Raw genomic sequence first — 21,204 nt, 5'->3', positions numbered from 1 at the left:
GCAAAATGTTTTATAGCGGTTTCTCATAGCTATAAATTGTCATTTGAAACAATATATACTTTCAAGTAAAATTAACTAGGAAAGTCATTAACATTTCCTTTTAATTAAAATGAGAAGACCTAGTCAACTGAATGCATGATAATGTTATACATCTTTTAAAATGTGTTGCTCAGTTGAATAAACATGTACTATACAATCATGTGAACCTACAGAGAGCAATTCAAAGCTGAAATAAACATGCGCTACCAAATTGTAAATCTAATTTGATTTTTTTTTTTTTACAGTGTATAAATACTGGGTTAATACTTTTGTCACAAAGCAAAGACACACGGAACAAAGCAAATGTCCCGCCCCGACTGAACAAACAGTGCTGAGCACACAGGGTTAGAAGCACATCCGTAAACAGACACTTGCGTCCCTGTGAGACAGCTGAAGGATCAGATCAGATCTTTTTTGTCCTTGGAAAATAGGACTCCACCCTTCTGACAGCTGCAGGTAAACACTGGGTCAGATATTAAAACACATTACACAGGTGCTTTCAAAATAAAAGGCAATTGAATCAAATTTTGTGAACAATTATTTTTAGGATATCTTCTGTTCAAACGGAAAGCCATTTGGTGCTGCTTCAAACAAGGATGTTCCCACTATTTGTTCAATAATTATGTCTAATCTACAATGCAAAAATCAAGGACATACAATTAAAAGAAAAGTTATTGGAAAAACTTGATATTTAAATATAATTTCACAGCCAGAGCTAAAACTAACCGGTTTGGCTGAATGAACAGTTTGAATGTACAGGACATTGTAAAAAGGAAGTCAAATGTCATAGTATCAAATTGTACGGTATTTATTATCTTTCAAACCTTTCAAAAGACTAAGAAGCTCAACACACAATACCCACAGACCAGTTTTAAATTAGCCCCTTAATGAAGCTTCTTCGTGTGCTCTACGGGGCCACACACAGCTCATATATTCTTATTCTGGCATACCGTCTTCAACAGCTTGATTTCAATTGGCTGTACAAGCACACAGCATTCATGAACTTTTTTTTGACAGTAAATTAAGACCAACCGTTTTATTACTTAAGTGTGTCCAGGACAGGCTAATTCATTCCATTTGTAGCTGCTTTAAAATCCACATATTCCAGTTAAGTCATTGTTGATCATTTTTTGAACGTCAGAAGCACAACACCAGGGGAAAAAAACAAACAAGAAAAAGTACAAAGTCAATATTTCCAAGGTGAAAGGTAAACAGTCACGGAACCCGGAGGCTACGGAGGAGCGCCATTTTTAGATTGAGAGGGAAGTTCAAAGTTCAACAGCTATTCCAGGCTAACTTCGTATTACTCCACCTATCCACAGTGCTGCTACATACGTACTTTAGGACTCAGTCACTCTCACATTCAGACGCAAAACCTGTGCACACAACCATCACAACTCCAGAAATTGATCAGTAGGCCCGTGAGGAGTGTTCGATGGATGGCATTAAACATGAAGGACAGAGGACGGGGTAGAGCGAGATGAATGATCTAGCCCTTAACGGGTGAAATTCTGCATTTACACTTGGGTGCACTTTTTATCCTACCGAAAACGCATGCACAGTTCAAAGCTGTAGGGTTGAGAGGGATCAGGGGTGGGGACGTCGTGGCACACTATTCATTTATTAAAACCACCTTGAATGCTGCCATCGTCTGGAGAAGCCTCACCCACCGAAGCAATAGAACCCGGGGACACAAAAGGCCACCGAGGACGCTCCTTAAGCCAGTGCACTTGTTGATACGCTCGTATACACACACACACACACACACACACACACACACACACACACACACACGAAACACAAATAGCTGAAGTTACAAAAGTCTGAAGCACACATGAACCGTTTAGTCGTGTCTTTATCTACGCCTTTGCGTCACTGGCGACTTCCTTTTCTCCGTTCTCAACTTCCATCCCTTCATCGCTGCTGGTCTTGCCATCGCTCTTCACATTCTCTGCTTCTTTCTGTTCACGAAGAGGGGAAAAAAGAAAACAATGCAGGGATTATCATTTTTCAGTCTCTTTAAACAACATTTAACACATGCTTGTCCCACCCCCTTGTGGTTGTTTTAGAAAAAAACAATTCTTTACCTTTGAATCCCTATCTGCAAACTTCTGGAACATGTTGGCGTAGATGCGTTTGTCCTTCTCATGCTGCTCCTTGATACGTTTCTGACAAAGGCTCACCTAGCAGAACATAATGTACAAGGACACAACTGTATTTCAGGGACAAAGATCTTCAGATGTTCCCTACACTTTGGTAAGACATCACTTATATAAGACCAATTAAATAAGTGTTAAAGTGTATATATGAATAGTTTAGAACTGGCCGGTTATGTCCCGCTAGCCCATCGTTTCTAAATTAACTTTGATTTGATGAAATTTGATACATTTTTTTGGAAATAAAAAGGTTAAAAAACATAGTGCATAGTTAAAAGTGTTCCGTTTATAGTACGACGTCAAGAGTTATCTTGAATCTCTAGAGACTGACTGCTCTAACCTGTCGGCATAGTTGTCGCAGTAAAAAGACTGTCCTGTTTCACAAACCGCTAATTAATGCAGCAGTAACATTTTTACATGCCAAAGGAGCTCACACCTTAAATAATGATCTGGGTATACATGTTGTGCTAACAAAAAGTATAACTGGAAAAAGGGACATGAATCAACCTGTTAAAATCCTCTTTTTTTTATCATAACAAATTAAAATCTGTAAAATAAGGCCTGATGAGAAAGGAATCACCCTTTGAGACACACAGCATTATACCTGGCTCTTGGCAGCCTTGTTGGCAGGATAGAGTTCAACCACCTGCTGGAAGTCATCCCTCGCTCTGTCGAACTCTTTCATACCAAACAGTGCCTCTCCCCTTCGGAACAAAGCCTTCTCATTCGATGCTTGCAACCCCAGAGCCTATTATGAAATGAGCACAGAGAAATATTACGATATTTAACCACGTAAAGCAGTACAACATACACACATGTTTTAAGTATTATAGTCAACTGGAAAAGAAAACAAGTCTTTAACTTTCCCAATTACTTAATATTTCAAATGTGTCAATAGATATTAAATACCTTGTCACAATTTTCTAGGACTTGATTTGGTTCCTGTAGTTTAAGGAAGCACATCGCCAAATTCAGGTGTGCAGCCAACTGCAAAGCTGTTGCCTTCTTTTGGTCTTCCTCTGACAAACCAGATTCATGTTCCAGCCACGACACGATCCTCTTGTACTGCACGGACGCCTGCTTGTACTTTCCCTCCTGAAGCACATGGAATAAGTTCATCAGAAAACATGAAAGTGCCATGCCTCGAGAAGAACCTTCAGAGCTGTGTGCTTTGAAAATGCCTGACTGCTCACCTTAAAATACTGGGTTCCCTTGTCTTTGACAATGTGGCTCTGCTCCAGCTTCTCGACCGTGTTCATCTCCCACGATTCCTTTGCCTAACGAAAACAAAAACCATGATTTACTTCCTACGGGGAAAAAAAGTGCAATACACAAGTGAGACGTTGTGCCAAGTTGTGTTCATCAGATCCGTTTTACCTTCTCAAAAGCAGTCAGCTTGATTTTGTATTGGAGGGTTGCTCCGCCAGGAATGTTGTACTTGGCACTGCCTTCATTCCCAAAGCCATATCTACAAATCAGGAAAAAAACTGATTACACTTAGTATGAGAGTGCGGTCTAAATAAAAACAGCATTGCAAAAGATTGATAATGCTTTGATGCTACCAACATACTACGTACTATTGACTAGGGCTGCACAGTGTACCGGTTCAAACGGTATCCGCTTACGGTATGAAATTCTCACATATATCGTTCATACGCCATAAGAACTGAAGTTGCTCTGCGGCAGGCGGTAGATTTTATTTTTCACAGGTCATAACAGAGCGCCGGGTGGTCGGACCTAGCTGTCTTGTGTTGAGTGAATGAATAACCCACAACAAACTCTTTGAAGGGTAAAACAAGTAGACAAGAAGTAACTACTGCTACATGAAAACACGGAGCCATACAGGCGGTACAACGAGAGACCACAGATGCACCAACACAACTTGTGACCAAGAGAGGAGCTGTGTCTGTTTGGAGGGTTTTTCGTTTTGATAAATCCGACGTAAGTTACGTTAGATCAGAAAACGATTTATTGCAAAGTCTGTCGAGCCTCTTGGGTCAACACTAGCAGCCAAAACAAGCTAACACGCTAAAGTTGCGAGCAGCGAGCAGCTGTTCGGGTAGCCGTGGTCATTTTCGGGGTCAATGAATTAATGGGTTTACTTTAAAAAGCAATACCGTGATACCGTCAGAATGTTTCTTAATACCGTCATATGGATTTTTCGCCATACCGTGCAGCCCTATTATTGACACTACAATTGTCTTTAGTTAAATACTTGTTTTACTGAGAAATCTTGATATATATTCTGCTAAACACAAGCCCAATCAAATTTAACATTTCAGTTTGAGATAAGAAAAACAAATGAATAAAATACATTCAACCCGATGTTGGATCATACTTGGGCTTAATGTGGAAGAGGGCCTCCTCTTCCTGCTCCATAGACATGATGGCCTTCTCAACACCGACCGGAAAGCCCAGGGCCTCTCCATCGCCCAGCTCAAACTTCAGTTCTCTCTCGTCAAATACTCGTCCCTCGCAGGAACCCACGACAGTTACTGAAAGGGGTAAAAAAGATATATTATTCCGATTTGTGGAACTTGTCGAATGCAGTAGATTCAGTTTTGGGGCTTGTTTGCAAATGGGGATAAGTGATGATATTTGAAAACTTAAGTTAAAAAATACAGATTTTAATAAAATTAAGAAATCCCAATTGAATCCCAATAGATTTTCGAATTCAACACAGACATTTTTTTTATATGGACATATACGGTGGACATTTGTTGCCCTTTGCTATCTGCTTTGATTCAGAACCATTACAATGGACTAGAAGTGCGTAAGTGCCAGCGTTCATGGTACAGTAAAAATAAGCTAAATTCTTTGAATAGTCAAGCTGCCCTAACTTATTTTGGTCCCCGTTTATATGCTCATGTGTTAGAAACAAATTCCTGCCAAACATGACTTCTGTCTCAGTCCGCACATACAACCCTTCCAACTTTGGGAGCAGAAGCAGGCATCATTTTGCGTGTAGCAGCACGTACCGCAGGGATATACTGAGACGGTTGATTTCAAACCAGCAAGTCCAGTTTATGCTAATTTTAGTATGGATTTTTGTAAATTGTAAATGTTGATGTCTGCAGTACAATTTGCTCTTCTGTTTCTGTTCTGAAGAAGTGACAATGATACACCATCCTTGCTACAAGGGGCGGGCCTACCATGTATTCATTGTTTTTTATTACCATAACTTCTGAAAGATATGGTAATAAAAAAAGAATACCCGGCGACTCGAGCCTCTGCTCTGCAGGAAGACTGAAACTAAAAGGGTGTAGAACCACTTTTAAAGCCTACACTGGGTGAATGTTTCAAACTCAGAAGTGCATTTACGGTTCTTCATATCGGTATCAAACAGGTCAAACCTATGTCGTCTTAATGTAACCAATTTTTGTAAATAAATTCATGGCTTAATCTGTCATCAATACAAAAAAACAACATTTTTTTTAGATGATACATTATTACAATCACACATAGTAAAATCTCATGTTTTCAACTTCAAAACAGTTGTGACAATATGCATTACCGTCAACAGAAGCTCCTTCATTGGGCTTGGAATATCCTTGCCCTTTAGTGATCATGCGACGGACGATACCACCATCCTCCTCCTCAGTTATGTCCTCACCACGAAATTCATATAGTTCCACCTGCAAGTGTGACGATGGATAAAACTATTATTTAACACCCATAAGGTATCATGACAGCAGATAATTAGATTTGTTACAGAATGGCTCGCCCATGTTACCCGATATCACGGACACTTACCTCAAAAACTAGTGTGGCATTGGGGGGTATTTTGGGGGGACTACCAGCAGATCCATAAGCATACTCAGGCTTACAGATGAGTTGGCACAGCTCCCCCACTTTCATTGAGGCTACGCCGATGTCCCATGCCTTTATCACTTGACCTAAACAACAAAGAAGACGGATTACCGAAACATGCTCTGCAAGTCCAACAGGGGAAACCTCTCCGTTAGATGTGAAACCCACCTTTGCCCAACTCAAAGGAGAACTTCTCTCCCCGGTCTCTGCTGGAGTCAAAAGGAGAACCATCCAGAAGCGTGCCAACGTAATGTACAAAGACTTTGTCGCCGGTCATAGGCAGCTCTGCGCCCGTTCCTTCCCTTTTCACCAGCTGGGAAAGCAAAAGGAATATATGTGTTTTTTATGTCTGGTATTTGTCATTCAGCAAAGCCTTCTAATCCTTTGTGAATTAACTATGTATAAACCGATACATGAATACGTGTGAATATCAGATTAGCATGAATATTTTGTGTGTGTTAGGAATACACAAAAGGGCTAGAGATTTCTAGGTAGGGTTAACGTTAATTGTGCACGTTGTTGACATTAAGTGGACAACGGAAGGAAACAAGATGCGTCGTGTTACGATGTTGTCAACGTCGGCCTTCCATACGCAGTCATTACCCACAGCGCACGCACCGGATCCACCAGCCGCTCACGTCAATTAAGCATATTTGAACAAGCGAACAAGAAGCTGCTAACCACCCAGCTAACGTTAACTTGGGTCGAGCACAGCCAGATAGTCGCTTAACACGAACGCGTACCTTTAAAACACCCCCGTCCTTCTTCGGCGTGAGGTCCTCTCCCTCCATCGGGATGGCGTTTTGTCCTTCACTCGTCTGCTCCTCTGCAGTCATTGTCGTGGAGCGAGATTTCACCCTCCTAACGTTACTCCTGCACCGACAAATCAAAGGAACACTGTTTTTAGTGGCGGCGCCTGACGCCAACAGACGAAAACGGTAAACTTCTGTAACCACGCGAAGTGCAGCGAGACACAAACCGACGTCACACTAGCTAGCTAACGTCCGTAGGTGCTAGCCTTACTTACTTGTGAATGCTATTGAAGTAAAACAATATCTATATACACGTAAAAGCTCCCGGCTAGCTGGGCTGAGAACGTGCTATCGCCGCGCACCAGTCACTATTGTATCGGAGTAGAGTATGAGCTTTGGGCTCGGTTACTTTCGGTCCACGTTGTCTTGCAGTGTGGCGTCTGACAACCGCTTAAAGAAGGGCAGAGAATTTTCCAGACATTCTAGGAGGATCTGGGGGTTGGGCTCGCGTTGAGGGCGTTTCTTGTACAACATACGCATCTCCCGAAAAGGCGGTGCACTTATAAAGAGCTGAGGAAATGCAAAATATGGAGATATATTAGGCTACCACGTATATCTTTACTGTGTAAAGTGTTTAAATATTCGCTGATTGCTCAATATTACTGGGTTAATGGACAGATATGGGCAATACACTTAGATAGCACCGAACACGCAAACACGAAATATAGTAAAACATTCACTCTTTGGTTTATCTTGCTCCCTATTGGTCAGAATCCGCCACTGCTGCTGCCTGTTGGCGCGGTTGTTGAAAAGCCGGGAGTTTAACATCGTCACAAGTCAAATTTGTTTTCTGAAGAATATCTGCGGGTAAGTATCTTTAATACGGCAACCGTTTGATTTCAGCCATTGGGGAATTGATTATAAGTTAGCTAGTCATGAATTCGGCTCAGCATCAAATAACGATTTATTTTCAAGGCAACTTGAACGCTCGCAGAGACAACATGTTATAGCTTGACATAACATGTTACGTTAGTTATATGGACTGGGAAGCTCCTTATTTAAATGGTGGTTAACTTTGCTATAGTAAAATATGTTAAAGTGTCAGCACTTTGAAAATATAACATTAGTTTGATAACGTTATGTGCAAAATAAGAATTTGCGTCTGTGTGAGTGCGCATGCTAGACACAACATCACTATCAGAGGAAGCTTGTAGTGTAATACCGTCCAGTCTAAACACGCTGTGTGTGCTAGTAGAGCTGAACAAGGAGCTCCTTTGTTAACCCTTAGGTCATCTTCCAGGGAAGTTCACGAACATGGAGAATGGCAGGGCCCAATTTCCATTTCCCTACCAGCCCTATGACATCCAGGAGCAGTTCATGCAGGCTCTGTACAGTGTACTTGAACAGGGCAAAGTTGGAATCTTTGAAAGTCCGACTGGAACGGTGTGTATGTTTTCATGTCTATAAGAAAGATTTGCAGAGAGAGGGATTAGGTCTATTGTTGCATTTGTATTTATATGTTTGTGTGTATGTCCTTCAACTCAGGGCAAGTCTCTGAGTTTAATCTGTGGAGCGCTGAGCTGGCTCACAGACCACGAGGAGGAGAGTCGACAGAAGGCAGCTGCCCTGCTGCATGAAGGAGAATTGGTTCTTTCCACTTCTACTGCTCCGTCCTCCACTACGAGCTGCTCAGCGGAGCCCGACTGGATCACGGATTTTGTTCAAAAAAAGGCAGAACGTGACTTGGTGTCCAAACTGAAGGTGAGACGAACAATATAGGTCAGTTGTGTCCTTGCCTTTGATCCTCAGGATGCTTGGCATCTCACCTGCTCAGCTCTTTTTGATAATATGCGTTGTTTTTTTATGTGCCAGGAAGAAGAATTGAAAAGAAAGAAGAGGGAAGAACGCTTAGAAATGATCAGGAATAACGTTCAACTCAAGTATGCAATGAAAAGAAAAGTAAGGGATCCTGAACATTGACATTTCTAATCAACGAGATGAGTCTCTCCAACTTAATTGTATTTGTATGCATCTGTAGAGCTCTGACGATGAAGAGGCGTTCAAATTGCTTAAGCTCAGTAAGGAGGAGGACACCGAGACACAAGGCGATCAAGAGGACGAGGAGCTTATCGTTGCAGAATATGAGAGCGATGACGAGTCAAAGACCAGGACCAGGTGAGCAGAGCCATTGATTATTGATTGTCACAACATTTGATTTGATTGCTTACCAGAGAATGACAGCAAGGGGTGTTTGCTCTCATGCTCAGATTTTGTGGCGCTGACGACGACACAGACGACGAGCTGGTTGAAGAACATGTTAATAAGGTGTGTGATAGAGACTTTGTAACTTCAATAACTGTGAGGACGAGTGTACCACTGATACAAAACATAATGATGAGGCTGTGTACACATTCTGTGCATGTTCTCAGATTTACTACTGCAGCCGCACTCACTCCCAGCTGGCCCAGTTTGTCCACGAGGTTCAAAAGAGCCCCTTCAGCAAGGAAATCAGTCTGGTTACACTGGGCTCACGGCAGGTATGTGTATACACGCACTAAGGACTTTCAGTGAAAAGTTACATTTATTTATATCGGGTTGAACCGTATCCATTGATGATAGTCATAATCAGTAGAAAAATAATTCCAGAATTTCTCAAGTTAATTATAACTTTTTTTTTGGTGTATTTTCCAATTCAGAGATAACAACAAAAATGTTATTGCTTGGCTAAAAACATTGATTAAAATTGTAATCTCCATTTCTATCTATGCCACACAAAGCCTGAGATTGAACAGGGTGCGTCGCTTGATTTGAATCCTTAAAACATGATTGTTACAATAAACTGGGTATACTCCAGAATCTGTGCATCAACGAAGAAGTGCGTCGCCTGGGCAGCAGCCAGCGCATTAACGACCGCTGCATGGAGATGCAGAAAAACAAACACGGTGAGAGCCCTTCACACACAAGCTCCAGAAGTACTGATCATCTTTGTTTGAACCAGAAATGCGTTCTTAAGAATACAATGGACTTTTTCAGGAGTGTGCTGGTCCAAGAGAGACAGGAATAACAACGAGTTACAGTCAAACAACAACAACACTAGACAGACAACAAAAAACATGCCACAAATCAGAATGAAACAGAAACTCCATTGTTGAATTATGCATCCAGAACTCAAGAGTTGTGTTAAAACACTCAAAATAAATAACACTTGTTTTTCTTACAAACGCTGCCTGTTGTACCATTTAGGAGAGAAGCCGCATGATGAAGAGCGTGTAAAACGTAAGCGAGGCCCAGCCAAGAGCGTGTGTCCCTACAATAAAGCTTCAGCCCTGCAGCACATGCGGGACAACGTTCTGGGGACAGTCCACGATATTGAGCAGATGCTGAAGCTGGGCAGAGAGACGCATTCGTGTCCCTACTACGCCGCACGCCTCGCCGTTCCCCCTGCACAGGTAATGCTGTCCTCTCCCTCACTCGCTCACTGGAATCCTGTGTCTCGCCGCTATTGGAGATGACTTGCTCGGCGTGCTGCCGATATCGCCCTAGCTTGTTCCGAAAGTTCACAAAGGTTTTTTATTTGTTTAGGAACTTTTGGTAAGCAGATTGAAGCATTGGTTTTAACCTGTGTGGTGAATGTTTATGGTGTCTGCGTAGTTGGTGGTGTTGCCCTATCAGATGTTGCTTCATGAAGCCACAAGAAGGGCAGCGGGGGTCAAGCTGAAGGGACAGGTAGGACTATATGTTTTAATCAACTCTTTGTATCATCACAGAAATAGCAGCAGAAATGTTTAAATATATATTTCCAAATATACTTTATTTTTTTCACAGGTGGTGATTATAGATGAAGCTCACAATCTTAGTGACACACTGTCCTGTATACACAGCGCAGAGCTTACTGGAGCGCAGGTTAACAAAATCCTTCACCTCATGTACGAAGGTTTAAATTATGCATGTTCTCTGCTTTACACTGATTTCTGAATCTGCTGCAGCTTTGCCGTGCCTACTCGCAGCTCGCCCAGTACGGCGATCGCTACAAGTGAGTTTACACACCAACTCGAGAGGCACTCACCCACTAATTCAATACTGGAATTGTGCAGTTTGGATGTCGAAGATATTTGTGAATACAGTCTCCTGATTCTTGATTTTCTTTTCTCTACAACACCAGGAGCAGACTGAAGGCAAAGAACGTGATGTACATCAAACAGATTCTATTTGTGATGGAGGGGCTTGTCCGGGCGCTCGGAGGTGAGTCTGTTTGAGTTCAAATGACTTCTTTGATTATTGATTACTGCCAGTCTGCACCACGGTGGGGAAATTGCATGGCATTTCAGCTATTGATGTAAATGTGATCCACGCAGGTAAAGTGGGGCAGAATCCACAGAGCCAGACTACACTAACAGGTTAGTAAATAATACACACGATGCACCTCGAGCAACAATTGACAAACCATTCATGCATCTTTTTCTTTTAGGAACTGAACTGCACACCATCAACAACTTCCTCTTTAAGGCTCAGATTGACAATATAAACTTGTTTAAGGTAGAGTGTTATGATGCCTTTAAAAATTGAAATGATGTCTCTTAAAGACCATATCCAAACTGCAAACTCTGATTTCTTCAATGTCACTCACTTCAGTTACAGAGATACTTTGAGAAGAGCATGATAAGCAGAAAAGTAAGTGTTTCATATGTATGTATAGATTTCTGCATCAAACCTGTTGAGAGATCCTCTGTAGAATCAAACCAATCTCTTTTCAGCTAGGAGGCTTTGTGGAGAAGTACGCAGGATCAGGTGTGAGTGTGCACACTCCGAGCCGCACCAACAGGGAGAACCGACGCACAGAGGGTCTGAACCGCTACCTTCAAACACTGCAGAGCACCCAAATCAATGCGCCAGGTCAGAGGAAGGAGTTTGTCATGTGTCTTATGATGAACACATTAACACCGCAGACATGTGCAATATGAAGTCATTTATCAAATAAACTGGATACAAATGAGTTCTGAGCAAAAAAAGCGCAGCTTCATTTCTGAAAACTTTGGCCTGGGAGAAATGTACTGAAATGTATTTCCCTCTAAACAGTATTTGTTACCTCCCTTGTGTGCAGTTCCTCCGGCGGACCAGCAGGGGTCAGAGGCAGAGAAAGTACTGGCCACGTCTCCAATGATGCAGGTGGAGGGTTTCTTCATGGCTCTCACCAACAGCAACACCGATGGTAGAGTGTTAGTGCACAAACAAGGTAAAACAAAACAAATATCCAAATTAAGGATATAAATCAAAGATTTCTAATAAAATCCCCTCACTGTATCACGTCCAGGTACTTTGTCAGAGAGCAGCATCAAGTTCCTGCTGTTGAATCCAGCGGTCCACTTCGCCCAGGTGCTGAAGCAGTGCAGAGCCGTCGTCATCGCAGGAGGAACCATGCAGCCTGTAAGTCATTTTTAATCTACTAAAAACAATCTAAACCTTTGCTGTGTTTTTTGTTGTCATGAAAGATGGAATATGTAGGTTTCAGACTTCAAACAAGAGCTACTCCTTTCTGCTGGCGTGGGGGAAGAGCGCATCACCGAGTTTTCCTGTGGTGAGTGGCCCATTTTCAAAACGCAGCAGTCTGTTGTGGAGTTTGTGGAGCTCTTTTGTAAAGCACTCTCACTTTGTGATGTGTTCACCAATATTCCTGCCGTGGGAAATTACCGGGGAATAATATAATGCTTGACACAAAAACTCAAATTAGCTTTGGGAGTACCAATTTCCCTATTGGTTATGATGTAAATGAACATGATTCATGGCATGACACTTGGTTAGAGCAATGGAGGTGACCGATAATAACGGAACCCAAGAAGAGATGATACAAATGAGGCCATCTTGTAAACTACGTACATTTAGTCAGCTTGCGAAGCAAACTTAAACACACCTACCGACTGTACCTGGACTAGTAAGCATTTACTTTTAGTAGACCTTACCTTTTGTAGTTTGCCTGTCTTCAAGAATTTGTACTGATTCTTGTTGTTCTGGTTCTGTTCCCCCTTGATTTAATGCATATAAGTCACCTTGGAGGTGGTAGCTAAATGATTAATGTAAATTAACTGAAATATGTATTATTGCTTTGTTGTCCTAAGATCTTAATGAAATTTGAAGAACTCAAATAACTGTTTATACACTCACTACACAAACAAAAAAGTCTAATTCTTAGTTATGATTCACACAGCTTTTATGTGCTGTCAGAATTGCAATGTGATATTATAGTACATGCAATATTGTTCTTAAGCGATTGTGTAAAATAATTGAATGTTTGTTGTTCTATTAAATTCCCTTTGTCTGTAGGTCACGTCATTCCTCCCGAAAACATTCTTCCTCTCGTCTTGTGCAGCGGTCCCTCTGGTCAGGAGCTGGATTTTACGTTCCAAAACAGAGACTCCCCACGCATGGTAACACAGACTCACACAAACACACACACTGTGTTATGAAGTTGTTGTTGAATATTGTTGGGTGCATAGTTTACTGGAGAATACTGCAAATATTGCGTCTGGTTACAGATGGACGAGACGGGGCGCATCCTGTCAAACGTCTGTAACGTGGTCCCAGGTGGAGTCGTGTGCTTCTTCCCTTCCTACGAGTACTCGAGGCGCATCGTTTCTCACTGGGAGGCCAGTGGGGCTCTGACTCGTTTGGCAAACAAAAAGAAGGTAACCGAATTAACCTTAGCTCAATGGAAAGGGAAACATTTCATCTTCCAAGCCGTCTCTAAGCCGTCATAATCATTTTCTCAGATCTTCCAGGAGCCCAAGAAATCAAACCAGGTAGAGCAGGTGCTGAACGAGTTCTCCCGCTGTATCCAGGTAAAATGTCACTGCCTTGAGCATCAATCGGTCAACAGCGTTTGCCTCTACGAGTGTGACTATGTTCTTGTCTCTTCATTTGGTTAGAGGAGCGCTGTGGATGCTGGAGGGCTCACAGGAGCTTTGCTGTTCTCTGTTGTCGGAGGAAAGATGAGCGAGGGCATCAATTTCTCCGATGACCTGGGCAGGTGTGTGTTTTTTCGTGAGCACATTGACAGCTGGTAGTTACGTGCTGTATGCGAAATGCTTTTCTCTGTGTGCATGTCATCGCAGGTGTGTGGTGATGGTGGGAATGCCGTATCCCAACATCAAATCCCCAGAGTTGCAGGAAAAGATGTCCTATCTGGACAAACACCTGGTGAGACCTCTGACTGTTCTTATAGTCTTTACTGTCCACAGACCTGTCGAAATAAGCTCTAGGTTAAAGGTGTGTCTCCTTTTTAGCCTCACAGTGGAGGGAGGAGCCCTGGACAAGCACTCATAGAGAACCTCTGCATGAAGGCTGTCAATCAATCCATGGGTAATGTTGTGATATTCATGCGCTGCAATTAACTAAGTACGGACTTGATGGGTATAATTGTTTACTTGATCTCTCCGAAGGACGAGCTATTCGTCACCGAGGAGACTATTCCTGCATTGTGATGTGTGACCGACGATACTCTCGACCCGCTACACTCGCTAAGCTTCCAACGTGGATCAGAAACCGCACAAGCACACATACAACCTTTGGCCCTGCTTTTGCTGCCTTGCGGAAGGTGAGGAGCAAATACGCTCATGAAATCCACAGTCAAACTACTGCCCCATGACGCAATGCATTTATATTTGTCTGTATGTTTTTCATTCCTAGTTCTTCCTGGAGAAGAAGCACAAGCAAGTGTAGTGTCACTTACACTGCTCCACTGACATTTCCAAATAGGTTCTGAAGAACTTTGATGAAAACCCAGTGGTACTGAGGTTTATTTGCAAATGTAGTACTCCAAAAATGGGTTTTCTATTGTAAGATAATTAGAGGGCCTCAAGAGCAAGATCTGTATTCAGCCCCTTTTTATTCATCTTCACGTTCTTCTAACATTTTGAAGCTGTCAGACGTCTTAGTGCTCCTGGCTGAAGTTTGCATATGTGTGAATGTATTCAACTTCCTGTATAAATACATCGACTTGGGAACATCTCTGGTTAATAGAAATAAAGTACATAAAGTCCCACTGCTGACAAAAGGGCATTTATCAGATAGAAACAATACATCAGTCCTGCAATGTCTTAGAATTTAGTCTGGAACAGAAAACAGCTACTACAAAGATAAGACACAGCGATGAAATCCTTGTGACTAATTTACCCTTGAAGAATATGTTAAATATTTAATGCATTTTATTCTGTTATGTAATGCGAGAAAAAAAAGGACTATGCAAGATGTTAGTAAAATGGTTCCATGTTTTCAGTGGATGGTCTTAACACTTCAGTTTAATTCAATGATATTGTACAATAAATGATTATCAATAATATTTGGATTATTGGATTTTTAGGGATGTATTGTTGAACAGGTGGGACAAACCAACGGACTTATTAAATGGCCAATTATAGGCCACTTTACACTAAAAGCTTTTGTTAGCAAGATAAATCTCTTTATAATATTGTTAAGTGAAAAGAAAAAAATGTCCTTTGTACACTATGCACAACTATTGAATCAGTAAGGGCCAGTGTGAAACATTTACATGTATGTCATCACTGTTGAATAATCCCCTGAAAAGAGGAACTGTTTTCATTACCGTAGAATGAGCTGTTTACATCTACATTCTGTTCATTGAACTTGTTAGCATCGTCGTGTAATTTTGACGGTAGCCCAGAATGGACGAACCAAAACACTGGCTCTAGATGAGGCCATCACATGGTTACATGGTTGAATCGGCCACGGTTGTTCTTATACACGCTCGCCACACCAGATAATTTTCCAATAAATCTGAGACCTGCTAAATCCTACGGTAAGTGTCCTTCGTCCTTCGAGTTATGCCTCCCAGTCATCGTCGTCTGTTGTCACATGTGGAGAAGGAAGTGGTGGGATGACATCAGACATCCTGGCGAATGCACCGCCAGTACCTGGAGCTGGAGTTTTGCCCGACTCTCCACCAGCTGGACCCTTACCAGATATGCCTTCAGAGGGAACAGGAGCCATTATTTAGTGTATGCGGTTACAGCCCATTGCATCCGTATTTTCAATTTCATTTAACATAAGAGAGATCCTTACCTTTCCTTCGCATGGAGAGTTTGTTGAAGAGATCAGACATAAAGTCTCCACTACTAGATGCAGCTCCCACTGCTGTGAGACAAAGACAGCCCGTCACTACATGATCACACACACACACACACAGCCGTGAAAGGGTTTCAATCATTCACCAGAGCTGCGCTTCGGAGCCTATAAATACAACAAGACTTGTTGTCTGGTTAGTCGGTATCAGCAGCTCTCTAAATATGAAAGGTTGTCGCCTTATAAGATATGCTTTCTGATATATTAGATCTATATTAGACAATTTAAAATACAACTTTAACCATGTCAACCTTTTAGTGAAGTTTCCATTTATTAAGTGAAGGGGACAAAGACATGGACTGGGATGATAACCACAAGACTTGTACACAAATGCTCACATACTGACATGCAGTGTAACACATTGAAAAAACGTGAATGCTAACTAGGACTTCACGCTGTGCTTTGACTGCGCGTAGGTCTCATCGCTAAAGGTCACGGTTAATGAAAGATTAGCAGAAGCACATTTCAAGACGATGGGACACCTTGCTCTTGCTCCTTCTGTTTCTTCTTCTCCATTTTGCGCTCTTTGACATTGCGTAACTGGGCCTTGCCGATGCCGCCGGCGTTGCGGATGGACTCGAGGAGATTGGCACGGCCGTCTGACGGCTCGACCACCCGGCTGGGAGCACTAGACACAGGGCCTGCAGAGAGACAGACCAGGGTCAGGGGGAGGCAGGGTGTTGTTTTTAAGCCCATTGCTGTCAATAAGAACAATGCTGTGTAAGAGTGAACAGGGTTCCTCTGTGTGTGCGTGCGTGCATGATAGTGTGTGAGAAGCTGTCATAAGAGTTTCACGGCTTTAATACACTTTCAACCTCCATCACATTCCACAAAGTCTTTAGTATGCAGCAAGAACATGGTTTGCATGCATGCGGCAAACCTGAGTTTGGCGCCTGAGAGACCCGCGTGGGGCTGTCGACAGGAGGTGGGGGAGGCGGAGGGGGAGGCGGGGGTGCTCCTGCAGGAATGGCAGGAGCGAGGGCTGGCTCGGGAGGAGGGGGGGGAGGTGGTGGAGGAGGTGGAACGATGGGTTGGAGCGGAGAGGCTGAAAGAGAAGGAGATGAAAAGTCAACATGAGCTTTACAAACACAGTGTTAACCTAAATTGTGTGTGTGTGTGTGTGTGTACCATGTGCATCGCTCTCTTCAATGAAAGTGGGCAGATCGGGGATATTGTGTGTGGGTCCTGATGGGGCAAAGCCGGGTCCAAGGTCTGCGCTGTAGGAGAGGTCGTCTGCGATGCCTGGAAGGTCAGGCAGATAAGATGGCACATCTATTTCTGGCACCTGACCCAGGTCTGGCACATAGAAATAAGACTCTGCCGTCTGGTAGAGGAGAGAGAGAGAGAGAGAGAGAGAGAGAGAGAGAGAGAGAGAAAAAAAGATTAGATCAGAGACTATCACTGCATCATCAGTGGTTCATTAGTAAGGCTTCAAATAGAATAATCAAATGAAAGATATGTTTTGGTTGCAGAAGGGTGTTTGAGGTACCTGTCTATCCAACTGTTCCCTCTTCGTGATGGACAACGGTGCATCAAACGGCTTCTCTTCTTTCTCTGTCTCTAGTGTTCTGTGTGTTTTTGTTACTGCGCCGGCCAGAGGATCGAGGAACACATACTTCTTATAACTTCAAAAGCACACAAATATGAAGAAGAGATTGAGATCAACCATGTTTACAGTTATCATCTCTGTCTGCTTGTTTGGTTGTGAGTGTTTGTGTGGACTCACAGGTTCTCTGTAGTATTAAAGAGCAACAGGGAGCTGACAGACGAGATGTTGCGTGGCAGACTGCCAAGTCCCTCCTCTGTCTCATCCTCAGACTTCTTCTTTTTGCTCACACACACTGGGAAATACATCAATTTCTCCTAAATGGAAGACATGCAAACGGAGTGAAAGGCAGATCTGTAAAATGTCAACTAAATCTTGGATAACACAAATCACAAACGCCACCAAAGTGCTCCCACATGCAAATGCATACACGGGACATTGCTTCTAGGGGATTTTAAATAATGCATTTCTGCACCAAAGAAAAAAACAGTAGTAGCAGTGTTTTCATTTCTCCATGTTAACCCTCTCTGACAAGACACACAAAAAAAAGATTCTCAATGCCAAGCCAACACTGCAGAAAATATGCTGTTTTTTGTAAAGTTCCCTAAAGTGGTAATGGCAGAACTTGGTGTTCACAATAAATAATGCAGGACGCTCTGCTGAGCTAAGCACACAAACGTAAACGCAGACAGAGGGACACCATCATGAGCTATCATACAATTTCAATGTACTACATTTCTACATGTTTTTCCCCTCATTTAATATGATTTGTTTTAATGTGTTCTCCTCTGTCATTCTGTAGATCAATGTCATTTCCCTCAATGGATGTCAGTTGGTCATTTAAATCGGAAGTGTGAAAAATTGACAGTGACAAGAATGGAAGCACAAGGAACCACGATGCTCACCGCTCCCAGGAAAACATGTTAAATACATGCCAGGGTTCAGAAAAGAAGCTGGAAGATGGATTCTGGAGGAGCCAGATGGACTTCATCCTGGCCACGGGGCAGAGAACAAGCTCCTAACTTCTGTATAAATACTGAGGGGGTCATGGGGGGGGGGGGGGGGGGGTTTCCCTTTCAGTCTCCATAAATACAGAGAAGTAGAAACCAACTCCGTATGTCCGTTGTAAATCTTAGCAGGTAGAAAAAAGCCATGTAAATGGCAATTAATCACTTTTCTATCTACCCGTTTTTTCAACCCACAGTTTTAGCACTGTCAGCTGTATGGAGAGGCCCCAAAAATAGTCCAAACTTCGTTCTGTTTTACATTAATTACAGTACCGTGGCTCAACGGCTTCAAGACTCCGCACACTTTGGGAAAACCATAGCTCTCTTAACAAGACCTATGTCGTTTCATATTTTTGTAAATTTTGTCATAAAAGCTGCTGGGTATTTATCTCACCTGCAAAGCCGTCTCATCAAAGGGTCGAAGTTTATTCTGTATCCTTTGTCGGGGGCGAGTTTGTGACGAGGGGTCTGTAGCTTCAATAAAAATCGACGAGTAATCCCGAAGGCGATCCGGAGCCGGGTACTTAGCACTGGAGAAAACCTATACACACAGAAAAGTGCTGACATATAAATGACAGACGAAGGGCTAGTTATGCTTTCGATGATCTTGTCACTTCATTGTGTCATTACTGTGTATCGTAAGCGCAAAGTAAAAATGCATCCTGCCAAATTGGAGGTGCTGTGGTACCTTGGTGGCCTTCTTACTGCCTTTGATCTTGTCGACACGGGCCTGAGCTAATCTGATCCTGTCAGTAACACTCTGCAGCTGGCGTCGGTTCTTCTCCACACTGTCAGACACCCTGGAAGCAACACACACGCAAATACACTCCAACATGAATATGGAGATCCCATCACAGTGGAAGATATTTCTGTCATACAATTCAATTGGGAGGAGTGTGTAACTTAATGACTTAAGAGACTATATTCCAAATTTCGTTCTTCAAATGCACATTGCGGGTCTCTTGAAATCAGGAATAAAAGTATAACACAGCTGTTTATGAACTCAATGAATCATTTATATGTGTCATCCAATTACTAACACAGCAAAATAATTCTGTTATTAAATTAAATGTCACTTATTTCATGTAAAGGCTGTTCCAGCCAGGACCATCTGTTCTGAAACAGATGCCGTGGCATCAAATGTGCCTTAGAATATGGATTTTACTGCTAAATCCATTGAATAAGATATTATTTAAAGGAAATTATTGATGCTTTAATATCAACAACCTTTTTGATTGAAGTTAAACTTTTATTTGTTAATTGGCTTTGTTTGCTATCCCCTGGTAATGATACTCACACAGGATTATTTTACTTTTGAACGAGAAAATTAAAGAATCAATCTAAAAAGAATGAGAGAACTATGAATACTACAATAGTTGTACCGCCACTATTCATTTCATAATTATTTTATCTCTTAATCATGAAACAGTTTTTATTACTTATCTATTTCATTTTTGTAAAATATCTAAAATAATTTAGTCTATTACACGTTACCTCAAAGTCAGGTTAATGCAGGCAAAACTGCTAAATAAATGAATAAAATTATATTTTAACTTACAAAGATATTCTACTGTTATCACTACAATTCATCATTTGTTATATATCTTATTAAAGACAAATTAATTAATCAGCAAAACGCTTTTACACTACTAAAATAATATGATGTTAAAATGATATCACACAAGTAGTACTCTGGAATTGGTTGTCCTATGTCCCTTCAAACCTCCAGCTCTTGTGTGCTGTCTTGTGGGGACATACATTTGTTTACACACGACTGGCCTTTTCCCTACTGTAAAACATTACATTGCAGGGTGAAGACTTGGTTAAGGCAAGGCTTAGGATAAAGCTTCAGGTAATGTTCACATACGTTATGTTTGTTTTGTCTATGTGTGCGTGTGTGTGTGGTCTTGCCTTCTGAAAATATCTGTAGAAATGGTCTCCAGGTAGAGTAATGCATCCGCTATCTGATGGACAGCCTCCTCTCTCCTCAGGTCTGACTGGATGAGAGGCACAGAGTACACCTGGCCCTCCAGGCACTGCTTCTGGGTCATCCTAATATACAACAACACAGTTTAGAATCAAGAGCAAAGTTCACCATTCCAGTAATTCATACCCGAAGAAGAGACAAGTGTGTAGTCAAAGGGCTCAGACAACTCTTTCACATAGATGCTTAATGATAGTTCCAACATCACACAACTTTCATGAGGTTGAGAGCCAGTAACTCGAGCTGACCCAGTCCTCATCTGACTCTCATGTGACGATCCTGGACTACGCACACGTATGGAGAGCTGGTTCGAGTTTCACTGTGTAAATAAGCTCCTCAGCTGTTTATGGTCAAATAAGCCCATACTATTACCGTATACACTCCATAATCTGCGCTATGCGTTTTAATGTAACTTAACTATGGGATTGACTGTCAACAGGAAGCCTGTCCATGTTAAAGAAAAATTTGCGGTGAGCCTTCGACCGAACAATTCTCCTCTTAATTAATTGGGAAAACGACGGACTAAAAAACATGCAGTCGGCTTACATAACCATGGGTGTTGTTTACTTGTTGACGGTTGCAGAAAGAATCAACGTTTGCAAGGCGACCCGTGCTAGCATCCGACCCAAATGATTAACAAACAGACAGCGAAGCAACGGATCTGTACTTCCGCATACATGTGACACGTGACCACACAGAGGTTAGAGTGTTGCCTTCAAGCTCAATCAGAAATATCTTAATTTCTCAATTGAAACACTTAAATAATCGGAGTTATTGG

General features: G+C 42.1%; 3 protein-coding genes across 4 annotated transcripts; 1 reads left to right on the top strand and 2 right to left on the bottom strand.

The window, feature by feature from the left end:
- Window positions 1-831: 831 nt before the first annotated feature.
- On the bottom strand, window positions 832-7,276 carry fkbp4 (FKBP prolyl isomerase 4). Of its 2 annotated transcripts, none has more exons than XM_037451100.2 (12): window positions 7,167-7,276; window positions 6,749-6,878; window positions 6,174-6,318; window positions 5,949-6,091; window positions 5,710-5,830; window positions 4,534-4,690; window positions 3,573-3,663; window positions 3,389-3,472; window positions 3,105-3,290; window positions 2,800-2,943; window positions 2,127-2,222; window positions 832-2,000 (listed from the first exon to the last, which is right to left on the bottom strand). In XM_037451100.2, exons 2-12 carry the CDS (start codon window positions 6,839-6,841, stop codon window positions 1,899-1,901), a joined length of 1,362 nt encoding a protein of 453 aa, XP_037306997.1. In that variant the 5' UTR covers window positions 6,842-6,878; window positions 7,167-7,276; the 3' UTR covers window positions 832-1,898. The 2 variants fall into 2 exon arrangements, with proteins under 2 accessions (XP_037306997.1, XP_037306998.1); XM_037451101.2 differs by having other exon boundaries at window positions 7,033-7,233.
- Window positions 6,814-14,652, top strand: ddx11 (DEAD/H (Asp-Glu-Ala-Asp/His) box helicase 11). Its single transcript, XM_037451098.2, has 29 exons — window positions 6,814-6,943; window positions 7,529-7,624; window positions 8,046-8,200; window positions 8,303-8,518; window positions 8,630-8,716; window positions 8,796-8,932; window positions 9,025-9,082; window positions 9,187-9,294; window positions 9,612-9,699; window positions 10,001-10,206; window positions 10,409-10,483; window positions 10,583-10,660; window positions 10,744-10,790; window positions 10,920-10,999; window positions 11,113-11,154; window positions 11,226-11,293; window positions 11,390-11,428; window positions 11,512-11,650; window positions 11,859-11,990; window positions 12,069-12,181; window positions 12,260-12,332; window positions 13,076-13,179; window positions 13,288-13,437; window positions 13,522-13,590; window positions 13,678-13,778; window positions 13,864-13,948; window positions 14,035-14,110; window positions 14,191-14,345; window positions 14,438-14,652. The coding sequence occupies exons 3-29, from the start codon at window positions 8,072-8,074 to the stop codon at window positions 14,468-14,470; spliced, it is 2,688 nt and encodes an 895-aa protein (XP_037306995.2). The 5' UTR covers window positions 6,814-6,943; window positions 7,529-7,624; window positions 8,046-8,071; the 3' UTR covers window positions 14,471-14,652.
- A 141-nt stretch (window positions 14,653-14,793) lies between these two features.
- Window positions 14,794-21,131, bottom strand: wash1 (WAS protein family homolog 1). The gene is made up of 11 exons (XM_037451102.2): window positions 20,973-21,131; window positions 20,354-20,494; window positions 19,131-19,242; window positions 18,837-18,983; window positions 17,616-17,752; window positions 17,379-17,514; window positions 17,018-17,213; window positions 16,770-16,934; window positions 16,372-16,530; window positions 15,830-15,901; window positions 14,794-15,735 (listed from the first exon to the last, which is right to left on the bottom strand). Exons 1-11 carry the CDS (start codon window positions 20,978-20,980, stop codon window positions 15,590-15,592), a joined length of 1,419 nt encoding a protein of 472 aa, XP_037306999.1. The 5' UTR covers window positions 20,981-21,131; the 3' UTR covers window positions 14,794-15,589.
- Window positions 21,132-21,204: the final 73 nt, after the last annotated feature.

This window comes from Pungitius pungitius, chromosome 6, assembly GCF_949316345.1.
Source record: "Pungitius pungitius chromosome 6, fPunPun2.1, whole genome shotgun sequence".
Taxonomy (NCBI): Eukaryota; Metazoa; Chordata; class Actinopteri; order Perciformes; family Gasterosteidae; genus Pungitius; species Pungitius pungitius.
This window is presented reverse-complemented; position numbering and strand designations above follow the sequence as displayed.

Excerpts from the sequence above, each read along its gene's own strand:
- wash1 (XM_037451102.2), bottom strand. Across the intron at positions 19,243-20,353 it reads TCTACAGATATTTTCAGAAG|GGTGTCTGACAGTGTGGAGA; the intron begins GCAAGACCACAC and ends TGTTGCTTCCAG. Across the intron at positions 17,515-17,615 it reads TTTAATACTACAGAGAACCT|TTATAAGAAGTATGTGTTCC; the intron begins GTGAGTCCACAC and ends GTGCTTTTGAAG.
- ddx11 (XM_037451098.2), top strand. The coding sequence starts at position 8,072 with ATGGAGAATGGCAGGGCCCAATTTCCATTTCCCTACCAGCCCTATGAC. Across the intron at positions 8,717-8,795 it reads AGTATGCAATGAAAAGAAAA|AGCTCTGACGATGAAGAGGC; the intron begins GTAAGGGATCCT and ends ATGCATCTGTAG. Across the intron at positions 13,591-13,677 it reads AGTTCTCCCGCTGTATCCAG|AGGAGCGCTGTGGATGCTGG; the intron begins GTAAAATGTCAC and ends TCATTTGGTTAG.
- fkbp4 (XM_037451100.2), bottom strand. The coding sequence starts at position 6,841 with ATGACTGCAGAGGAGCAGACGAGTGAAGGACAAAACGCCATCCCGATG. Across the intron at positions 6,319-6,748 it reads AGGACGGGGGTGTTTTAAAG|CTGGTGAAAAGGGAAGGAAC; the intron begins GTACGCGTTCGT and ends TTGCTTTCCCAG. Across the intron at positions 4,691-5,709 it reads TGAAGGAGCTTCTGTTGACG|TAACTGTCGTGGGTTCCTGC; the intron begins GTAATGCATATT and ends TACCCCTTTCAG.